The 12008-nt window shown below is 43.3% G+C and overlaps 1 protein-coding gene across 4 annotated transcripts in view; it reads left to right on the top strand.

Moving 5' to 3' along the window:
• Positions 1 to 2287, top strand: part of LOC105030535 (serine/threonine-protein kinase N2) — a 69665-nt gene extending 67378 nt beyond the window's left edge. For all 4 annotated transcript variants that reach the window (XM_010904437.4, XM_013131734.3, XM_034293740.1 and 1 more), the window contains one exon: positions 801 to 2287. In XM_010904437.4, the coding sequence (XP_010902739.2) occupies positions 801 to 1004 (204 nt within the window). In that variant the 3' untranslated portion in view covers positions 1005 to 2287. The remainder of the gene's footprint in view (positions 1 to 800) is intronic.
• Positions 2288 to 12008: the final 9721 nt, after the last annotated feature.

Here is a 12008-nt window from a genome sequence, read left to right as displayed (position 1 = left end):
ACATACAGCATGTGCTGAGCCATCCTGGATGAGCTGGACTACCTGTGCAAGCTAAATAGGCTGTAGGTACTGCCTCATGCTACCAGTAGTGACAAGGACACTAGTAAAATGCAAAACTAGAGAAGAATCAGTCAGGAAGGATAAGGAGAGAGCTATTGTCTATTGGCCACCATCTGTAAAACCATTCCCTTTTTGAGGGCTGTCTTGCTGTTGCCCCTCTAGTGTACCTGTTGTCACATTTATTTGGACCAAAACATGTGACATTGATTCACAATCGCTAATGCTTCCTAACAAACATTTAGTAACACATCCTATATATCCTCTTTATAGTCCATTATGAGCTTACAGTGGATATAGAAAATATACACACCCCTTTTAAAATGCCAGGTTATTGTGATGTAAAGGAATGAGACAAAGAGAAATCATGTCAGAACTTTTTCCACCTTTAGTGTGACCTATAACTTGAACAATTCTATTGAAAAACAAACTGAAATATTTGAGGGGGAAAAATAAAAAATAAAAACTCACAATAACCTGGTTGCATAAGTATGCACACCCTCAAACTAATACTTTGTTGAAGTACCTTTTGATTTTTTTACAGCACAGTCTTTTGGGGTTTCTTCCTCGAAGATTTCAGTTTGTTTGGTTTATGTTTTATCTTTGTCTCATACATTTACATCACAAAAACCTGGCATTTTAACAGGGGTGCGTAGACTTTATATCCATTGTATGTAACACCTCGATCTGTGTATATTCATAATTTCTTTCTTGACAAGATCTTTTCTCATTTATCTCTTCAGAACGTGGACTGGGACGGTCTTCTGGCTAAGAAAGTTCGGCCAGCGTTCATTCCCATCATCAAGGATAGAGAGGATGTGAGTAACTTTGATGAGGAGTTCACCTCGGAAGCTCCAGTCCTGACTCCACCTCGGGAACCCAGGATTTTAACAGCCAAGGACCAGGAATTGTTTGCTGACTTTGATTACATCGCAGACTGGTGTTAGCCAATATCCAGCCTTCATTACACGCAGACTGGAGTTAGCCTATACACTACTACACCCTCCTAACACTGTGAACTGTCTGCAAAGAAGGCCAGCAACAACCTTCAATTTTTTTTTAAAGGACAGTATCCATGTTTTGCTGCACGGTTTCTTATTGTCTGTGCCATTTAAGGGATTGGTAATTTTATGAAATTTTACTCAACTTTGTGTTCTTAAACTAGCAATTATATTTGTGTTTATAACTGGCAATTTTAGTCTGAGTTTCTTTTTCATGTCCGATCACTGGTTGTCATTCCATGTAACAATGGATAAAAAAAAATACTTGAAAATCCAGATTGTTATCTTTGGTATGTAGGAACTGAAATGGTCCAATAAGATTTTTTTTTATTTGGTTCTTTTGTTTTCACAGAGAGCCATTTCTATATTGTATATCATTCTGACAAATCTACAAGGATATTCTTGTATTTATTAATTTTAAGTTGCCTTAAACACTTTGGTGTAACACAATGAAGGGCTTCCTACAGTAACTAATATCAGGTATTAAAACCCAACAAAGGTAGCTGCCATATATCCACTCCTCCTTTCTCAAACAATTTGCATGAACAAAACAGATCATGGACATGAAATTCATCGATAATAGCTTAACCTTTACTTAAACCTGGTACAAAGCAGTCTAACTACAGTATTTTAATTTCTGTCTTTGGTGGGTTTTATTTTTCTTCCTTTTCCGAATTCATACAATGCCCATCCAATCAGCTGTTGTAGCACTGAACAAAGATTTATGCTGTATTGAGGCAAAAACACAGATTTTGAATCAGATTTATTGTATGAATGTGTGTTTTTCTAGAATGTTTGGATACAGGTATATGAACATTGGGAAGCCAGTCTGGCAGCTCATGGAAAAGTTGGTTGTTCAGAGCAACTAAGACTTCTTAGATGGAATGTATGAATGTAAATTCATAACAACAGTGGTGTATTTGTTGGCGTATGTGAAATAATGTGCAAAAAATATATATTTCTAGCACTACATTTTATTTTTTTTGATGACAGCAAAATGTTATGTTAATGTGACGAATGGTTCATGACAGCATTACAATCTCGCTTTTCAGTATGTTGATCTCCATTTTGGACAGTTTAAAGTGCTCTGAGGCACTTCAGCAGTTTTTACTGTCTATAAGCTAAATCAGCATGTCTGTACCAGCGATGTACATATTATAGCTAGCATGTCATGAAGACATGTGAACTTAACATGTCACAAAACAGCATTAAATACATTATTCATGTAACTGAGATTATGTACTACTGTTTCAAGCAATAGTTTCATAATGCAATAACAGGTCAATAGCCAATCATGGATTGTATATTGAAACATTATATGTTAAACCAGTGCCTCTAGTAAGACCAGACAAACCTGCCCGAAGTTTCTCCAAAGACATCACTCACTATGCAGCTATGTTACCTTCAGAGAATTGGAATTATCTTTGTGTGTGCATGGTTTCTGACCTGAGGGGAAAATCCTTCTCTCACATCTACCCTGTAGGGTAAAGACGCCAAACTATAACCCAGCCTAACTGGTTTCACAGCTGGTCTGAACGGGATATGCTTAGTTTGAGAGATCAGTAACCAGCCATGCTGATACTGTATGAAGCTATAGCTGATAAAGGAATTTGAGACTCCCAAAGTGCCATATCATTCCAGACATACAACTCTGTAAAAAAGTTAGACCACTGCACCTTCTTTCTTTTCCAAAAAAGTTGAAAAGGAAAGCGAGGAACAGAAGTGTTCAATTTGCAGTGGTCTCTTAATTTTAAATCTTCTGTTCCTTACTCAAGGAAAGGAAAGGAAAGAAAAAGGTGCAGGGGTCTCTTCATTTTTGCCGGAGCTGTATTTTTCCAACAATGGGATTGATAGGAGGTTCTGCCTTTTTCTTACCCCTGTGCTAAGAGATATGGGAATGTTTTTCCCATTTGTTTCTACTTAAATATAAGATGCATTGCTAGACAATAAATCCAGCTATACATAAAGGTGTATTTTGTTTAAAAATGTTATGTCTCAGCTAAAGTGATGAATAGTTGGGTTCTGATCCCTGATCAGCATACAGACATGTAGACCATCCAAACTGGGGACAAAAGACCGATCTCTACACAGGAGAAGGAAGCAGTGGAAATAAGGCAGTGGATGCAGTCTCCTCCAACTTTCCGTTAGTCCTGAAATAAATCCAGACAGACCTGTGTCTGAAAGTGCACCCCATTACCCATATAGAGGACTTGTTTTGATCAGGTCCCATGCAGCTTTGGTTAAGGGTATTACATTAAATTATATAGAGGTAACGCTGGAACTCCACTACACCATATTACTTGTTAATATTAGACCTTTTTAACATCAATATGTTTAACTGTGTGGCTGCAGTGCTGGTGATCCCTCAATAGGAAACCGGTTCAAATAAACATGGGCATAACATGCCAACCTCTTATGTACAATCTAGTTAGACTGTATTCACATTTCATTTGATAACATATGGCCCATTGCCACCTATCTTACCTTAGAATAACAAACCGGGCTCCAACGTAACATGATTACAGTACGCTCAATAGAATGTATGGATAAAATTGAATGCTGGATATGATGAGGCAAATTTTATGTGTATGGTGACCTCTAGTGACAGAACACCACATGCACAAAATCCTTCCCTGTACTAGTTTAAATAGACGTACACTCACCTAAAGGATTATTAGGAACACCTGTTCAATTTCTCATTAATGCAATTATCTAATCAACCGATCACATGGAAGTTGCTTCAATGCATTTAGGGGTGTGGTCCTGGTCAAGACAATCTCTTGAACTCCAAACTGAATGTCAGAATGGGAAAGCAAGGTGATTTAAGCAATTTTGAGCGTGGCATGGTTGTTGGTGCCGGGCGGGCCGGTCTGAGTAATTCACAAACTGCTCAGTTACTGGGATTTTCACCCACAACCATTTCTAGGGTTTACAAAGAATTATGTGAAAAGGGAAAAACATCCAGTATGCGGCAGTCCTGTGGGCAAAAATGCCTTGTTGATGCTAGAGGTCAGAGGAGAATGGGCCGACTGATTCAAGCTGATAAAAGAGCAACTTTGACTGAAATAACCACTCGTTACAACCGAGGTATACAGCAAAGCATTTGTGAAGCCACAACACGCACAACCTTGAGGCGGATGGGCTACAACAGCAGAAGACCCCACCAGGTACCACTCATCTCCACTACAAATAGGAAAAAGAGGCTACAATTTGCACAAGCTCACCAAAATTGGACAGTTGAGGACTGGAAGAATGTTGCCTGGTCTGGTGAGTCTCGATTTCTGTTGAGACATTCAGATGGTAGAGTCAGAATTTGGCGTAAACAGAATGAGAACATGGATCCTTCATGCCTTGTTCCCACTGTGCAGACTGCGGGTGGTGGTGTAATGATGTGGGGGATGTTTTCTTGGCACACTTTAGGCCCCTTAGTGCCAATTGGGCATCGTTTAAATGCCACAGCCAACCTGAGCATTGTTTCTGACCATGTCCATCCCTTTATGACCACCATGTACCCATGGATACTTCCAGCAGGATAATGCACCATGTCACAAAGCTTGAATCATTTCAAATTGGTTTCTTGAACATGACAATGAGTTCACTGTACTGAAATGGCCCCCACAGTCACCAGATCTCAACCCAATAGAGCATCTTTGGGATGTGGTGGAACGGGAGCTTCGTGCCCTGGATGTGCATCCCACAAATCACCATCAACTGCAAGATTCTATCCTATCAATATGAGGGTTTAGAGCTGGTCCAGTGTTCCACGGCCCGGACGAAAACCACACTGTTCCTCCTGAATCCAAGGTTCTACTATCGGCTGTATTCTCCTCTCCAGAACCCTGACATAGACTTTCCCGGGGAGGCTGAGAAGTGTGATCCCCCTATAGTTGGAACACACCCTCCGGTCCCCCTTCTTAAAAAGAGGGACCACCACCCCGGTCTGCCATCCCAGAGGCACTGTCCCCAACCGCCACACGATGTTGCACAGGCGTGTCAACCAAGACAGCCCCACAACATCCAGAGACTTGAGGTACTCAGGGGGGATCTCATCCACCCCCAGTGCCTTGCCACCGAGGAGTTTCTTGACCACCTCTGTGACTTCAGCCCGGGTGATGGACGAGTCCACCTCTGAGCCCTCATCCTCTGCTTCCTCAATGGAAGACGTGACAGTGGGATTGAGGAGATCCTCGAAGTACTGCTTCCATCGCCTGATGATATCCCCAGTTGAGGTCAACAGCTGCCCACCTCTACTGTAAACAGCGTTGGTAGGGCACTGTTTCCCTCTCCTGAGGCGCCGGACGGTTTACCAGAATCTCTTCGAGGCCAGCCGATAGTCCTTCTCCATGGCCTCACCGAACTCCTCCCAGGCCCGAGTTTTTGCCTCCACAACCACCCGGGCTGCAGTCCACTTGGCCTGTCGGTACCCGTCAGCTGCCTGAGGAGTCCCACAAGCCAACCATGCCTGATAGGACTCCTTCAGCTTGACGGCCTCCCTTACTTCCGGTGTCCACCACCGGGTTCGGGGATTGCCGCCACGACAGGCACCGGAGACCTTATGGCCTCAGAGTGGCTGCTTCGACAATGGCGGTGGAGAACATGGTCCACTCGGACTCAATATCTCCAACCTCCCTCGGGATCCAGTCGAAGCTCTGCCGGAGGTGGGAGTTAAAGATCTCTCTGACAGGAGACTCGGCCAGACGTTCCCAGCAGACCCTTACAGTACGCTTGGGCCTGCCGAGTCTGTCCAGCTTCTTCCCCCGCCATCGGATCCAACTCACCACCAGGTGGTGATCAGTTGACAGCTCCGCCCCTCTCTTCACCCGAGTGTCCAAGACATACGGCCGCAAGTCAGATGAAACAACAACAAAGTCGATCATCGACCTGCGGCCTAGGGTGTCCTGGTGCCACTGATGGACACCCTTATGCTTGAACATGGTGTTCGTTATGGACAAACTGTGACTAGCACAGAAGTCCAATAACTGAACACCGCTCGGGTTCAGATCGGGGGGCCGTTCCTCCCAATCACGCCCCTCCAGGTGTCACTGTCGTAGCCCACGTGGGCATTGAAGTCCCCCAGTAGAACGATAGAGTCCCCAGTCAGAGCACTTTCCAGCACCCCTTCCAGAGACTCCAAGAAGGTCGGGAACTCTGCACTGCCGTTCGGTCCGTAGGCACAAACAACAGTGAGAGACCTATCCCCGACCCGTAGGCGCAGGGAAACGACCCTCTCGTTAACCAGGGTAAACTTCAGCACATGGCGGCAGAGTTGGGGAGCTATAAGCAAACCCACACCAGCCCGCCGCCTGTCACCATGGGCAACTCCAGAGTGGTGAAGAGTCCATCCTCTCTCAAGGAGTGTGATTCCAGAGCCCAAGCCGTGCGTAGAGGTGATCCCGACTACCTCTAGTCGGAACCTCTCAACCTCACGCGCGATCTCAGGCTCCTTCCCGCCAGCGAGGTGACGTTTCACGTCCCTAGAGCTAGTTTCCGTGTCCAGGGATCTGGTTGTCTAGGCCCCCGCCTAGAGCCCCAATTGCCAAAGTGCTGATGCATTTGATATCGCAAAGACTGCCGTGATCCTCCGGTTTGGTCTTGTGTAGCGTGAGCTGCTCGGCCTGTAGCACTAACTTGTCCCAGACAGAAAATAAATGTTATTATTATTTATTTTTTTATATATAATATGGAAAATACAATCCATGAATAGATTTGGTAAATATGTCAAAATGTTTGAAATTGGTCGCCTAAATATATTAGTAAATGTTGTTATTTTTTTAAAAAGCGTCATCATCATCATCTACCGCTTATCCGGGGCCGGGTCGCGGGGGCAGCAGTCTAAGCAGGGATGCCCAGACTTCCCTCTCCCCAGACACTTCCTCCAGCTCTTCCGGGGGGGGACCGAGGCGTTCCCAGGCCAGCCGGGAGACATAGTCCCTCCAGCGTGTCCTAGGTCTTCCCCGGGGTCTCCTCCCGGTGGGACAGGACCGGAACACCTTCCCAGGAAGGCGTTCCGGAGGCATCCGAAACAGATGCCCAAGCCACCTCAGCTGACCCCTCTCGATGTGGAGGAGCAGCGGCTCTACTCTGAGCTCCTCCCGGGTGACCGATCTTCTCACCCTATCTCTAAGGGATCGCCCAGCCACCCTGCGGAGAAAGCTCATTTCGGCCGCCTGTATCCGGGATCTTGTCCTTTCGGTCATGACCCAAAGCTCATGACCATAGGTGAGAGTAGGAACGTAGATTGACTGGTAAATCGATAGCTTCGCCTTGCGGCTCAGCTCTTTCTTCACCACGACAGACCGATACATCGACCGCATTACTGCAGAGGCTGCACCGATCCGTCTGTCAATCTCCCGTTCCATCCTTCCTTCACTCGTGAACAGGACCCCTACATACTTAAACTCCTCCACTTGAGGCAGGCACTCTCCACCAACCTGAAGTGGGCAAGCCACCCTTTTCCGACTGAGGACCATGGCCTCGGATTTGGAGGTACTGATTTTCATCCCCACCGCTTCACACTCGGCTGCAAACCGTCCAAGTGCATGCTGAAGGTAGTGGCTTGAAGGGGCCAACAGGACAACATCATCCCCAAAGAGCAGAGACGAAATCGTGTGGTCCCCAAACCTGACACCCTCCGGCCCCTGGCTGCGCCTAGAAATTCTGTCCATAAAAATTATGAACAGAACCGGTGACAAAGGGCAGCCCTGCCGGAGTCCAACATGCACAGGGAACAAGTCTGACTTACTGCCGGCAATGCGGACCAAGCTCCTGCTTCGGTCGTACAGGGACCTGACAGCCCTTAGCAAAGGACCCAGGACCCCATATTCCCGAAGCACTCTCCACAGGATGCCGCGAGGGACACAGTCGAATGCCTTCTCCAAATCCACAAAACACATGTGGACTGGTTGGGCAAACTCCCATGAACCGTCCATCACCCTGTAGAGGGTATAGAGCTGGTCCAGTGTTCCACGGCCTGGACGAAAACCACACTGTTCCTCCTGAATCCGAGGTTCTACTTTAAAAAGCGTGTCTAAATGTATCAGAAAAAACAGTAAGGTGGTGTTTCAAACCTGCAACCTTATGATCCACCATCAGGCAGACTAACCACTACTCCAAACAGGAGTTCGTTGATGGGGGAGGCAGGTAGTGGTATTACTAAGTTTACCTTAGTACGTTGGATTATATTTATGATTGAGATTAAATGTAATGTACACATCTATAAAATGTGTTTCAACACCTAAATGTGATATAATCAATAAGTCAGTAATTACATTTTATCTTTTTACTTTCACAGGACCGGAAAAATGCATTTTAATATGGGCTTCAAAATACATTTTGTAATGTATTTTCTATAATACATTACAATTGTAATGAGAGCATTGTTGACGGTGAAATACATTTGGACAAAACTGAAATGTATTTTGAATAAAGTTAAATATATTTATACATTTTTAAATACATTTCAGAATAAAAGGTGAAATACATTTTGATACCTGAAATGTATTTTGAATAAAGATAAATTTATGTATACATTTTTAAATACATTAAGTTGAATTAACATACATTCTACATACATTTTGCATTGAAAAAATATATTTATTTTCCATACGGGGTGAGTTGCCCCCTGGTCTGAAAAGTTGTCTCATTTCACTTTCTGCCGTGCTGTGAACAACGTTAGGTGCAGATGAGCATGGGATTTGCTTGCTTAATGGAAGAAATGGTATCAGAGCATGTTAAAATAGTTCTTAAAACTCCAATGGCTTGCTGCAAAGTGTTCGTCGCATCTCCGTCCATGCTGATCGTGACCTGAACAAGACTCTGATCGAGTTTCTCAGCCAATCACAGGGTGAGGTTGACAGCCAATCACAGCGCGAAAAATGTTCTGCCAGCCGTTTCTACTATACTCCTTCCGTTTCCACTAAACTTTCTCTCTCACACACATACATTCTTCTCTCACATACATATTTTCTTTACACATGCATACATTTTCTGCTTATTTACATAAATTATATAAAATTGTGACTGCATATAAAAATAGGTTGTTATAAGAGAAAAAAACTGTATGTATGTTAGAGTGAAAATATATGTATGTGAAAGGAGAATGTATATATGTGAGGGTGAAAATGTATGTGAAAGGAAAATGTATGTATGTTTGTGAGAGTGAAAATATATGCATGTGAAAGGAGAATGTATGTATGTTTGTGAGAGTGAAAATATATGTATGTGAAAGGAGAATGTATGTATGTGAGAGTGAAAATATATGTATGTGAAAGGAGAATGTATGTATGTGAGAGTGAAAATATATGTATGTGAAAGGAGAATGTATGTATATGAGAGTGAAAATATATGTATGTGAAAGGAGAATGTATGTATGTGAGAGTACCAGAATGAATAATGTCTTATACGGCCTCTCATACACAATAGCATTGTTACACCCATAATTTTGGGTCCAGATAGCTGCAATCTGGAGTGATAAATATCATGATAACATTTTAAAGATTTCTGTATTGCTTATGTAAGCATACTGCTTTAACTGCTTAATTATTGTTGTTACTATTAATGATAGATATTCTTAGAGAAGTGTAAAGCATTTGAAGTTTACTTCAACTGCCACACTGAGAAAATTTGATTATAACCCACAAATAAAACAATATTCAATAGACAGCTCAAGGTGTGTGTAAATATGCAGAAAAATATTGAGTTATATTTTGGGTGTAAACAAAGAGGAGCTTTAAAGCTTTAAACAAATGAAAATATTAGAACCTCTAATATTTGTTTAATAAAGAATGTTTTCAATAAAATCCAAAAAACTGGCATCTGTTATTAATTTATTTTTATTTGATCTCATTCTCCAGGAATTGTATTGATGCCTTTGACCTGTTCCTGTTTCCCTGGGTTACAAATATGAGGTCACAAGCATGTCAAATTTTCATCATCCATCACCATGGGTAAAATCTATGAAGCTGTGTGTCTTTTTATCACAATCAAAAACAATTGGCTTCTGCGGGTGAAGATCAAAATAACTCTGAAAAGGAAGATTGTTGGTGCTCATGACTCTGGAAGGAATTATTTCAATTTGAATGAAATTAACCATCAGGCAGTGGAACAATCTACAACTTTGAAAATTACAAACCACTGGCAATGTTAGATGGGCTGAATTTGATCGTAAGGCCTAAGACATTGAGAGATTATGGGCAGAAACTTAACACAGAAGTGCTGACTAATGCTGAACAACGGACAATAGATAGGACATGATGGCCGTTACTGATAGGCCCCACAAACCCGTCCACACCTCCTGCTAGGAACTGTCCATGTGACTGTCATAGATTCTATCGATAGACCCATGGACCATAGGGGAGTTGGGAACATACCATACAAGGGTATTATGTAGGATAAACTTTTCTTATTGGAGGATAATAGACCGTGTAATGCAGGGGTGTCAAACCGGTTCCCCGGAGGGCCGAATGTTTGCAGGTTTTTGTTTTTTCCTATAAATTGGTTCCCAGTTCAGACCAACGCAACCAGGTGGAAAATAACCCGATTACTGACCTAATTAATCAATCAAGTACAAGGTGAGAGCGAAAACCTGCAGACACTCAGCCCTCGTGGAACCAGTTTGACACCTCTGGTTTAATGGTTGGCTACAATCACACTGCCTCCAATGTGTATGCTAATAAAGAAGGTTTTCCCCTGACTTCCAGTTTTATGATTTTGTTCATGGATCAAAAGTGGACAAAATCTAACAACATGCATGACTGAAGTGTAACAGGACAACATACCAATGGTAAAGCATAGTGGCAGGGGCATTATGGTACGGGCTGACTGCTGTCTCAAGGCCTAGCCAGCTTGCCATCAGTGGATCTGAGAATCCTTGAGATGTGAGACCATCTGTCAAAAATGTTAAGCTGAACCAAAAATGAATAACAGGGCAATAATCCAATATATTTGAACAACACACAAACACACATCTGGAGAAGGCGCATGACCGGGTTCCCCGGGAGATAATGTGGGAGGTGCTGCGGGAGTATGGGGTGAAGAGGTCCCTTTTGAGGGCTATCCAATCCCTGTACGTCCAAAGTGAGAACTGTGTTCGGGTTCTTGGTAGTAAGTTGGACTCGTTCCAGGTGGGGGTTGGCCTCCGCCAGGGCTGCGCTTTGTCACCAATCCTGTTTGTAACTTTTATGGACAGGATATCAAGGTGTAGTCGGGGTGGGGAGGGGTTGCAGTTCGGTGCTTTGGGGATCTCATCGCTGCATTTTGCGGATGATGTGGTCCTGATGGCATCAACGGTCTGTGACCTTCAGCACTCACTGGACCGGTTTGCAGCCGAGTGCGAAGCGGTTGGGATGAGGATTAGCACCTCTAAATCTGAGGCAATGGTTCTCAGCAGGAAACCGATGGAGTGCCTTCTCCGGGTAGGGAATGAGGCGTCACCCCAAGTTAAGGAGGCTGCTGCCCCCGTGACCCGATACGGATAAGCGGATGAAGATGAGATGAGACAAACACACACACAGAGCACCAAAAGAATGGCACAGCCAATCCTCTGTAGAATTTGGATTTAAAAGGATGTTTTTTGACCATTTCTGTTTATTTTACTATCCAAAATAAAATCATTGACAATATAGTCCTTGTGTTAAAGGATATAAACAGCAAAATCTGCACTTCCAATCAATATTTGAACTAAGTCAAGTATAATTAGGATCACAATAATATGAAGAATAGATATTATAGCTATGTCTGCAGAGCCTTATTTGACTGCTTGGAATACCAGACCTGATGTCGTCATCTAACTTTAATACTTCCATTGATATGTTCTTCATAGGTTCACTTCCTGGCCTAATTTTAATGTGTACAGCCCATTAACTGCCACTCCTTGTACCTAGAATATCTAAACAAACAGCCGGAGGCAGGGCCTTTTCTCATAGAGCTCCACTACTGTGGAATGATCTGCAA

Source organism: Esox lucius, chromosome 8, assembly GCF_011004845.1.
Source record: "Esox lucius isolate fEsoLuc1 chromosome 8, fEsoLuc1.pri, whole genome shotgun sequence".
NCBI lineage: Eukaryota > Metazoa > Chordata > Actinopteri > Esociformes > Esocidae > Esox > Esox lucius.
Note: the sequence above shows the minus strand (reverse complement) of the source record. Positions and strands in the feature narration are given on the sequence as shown.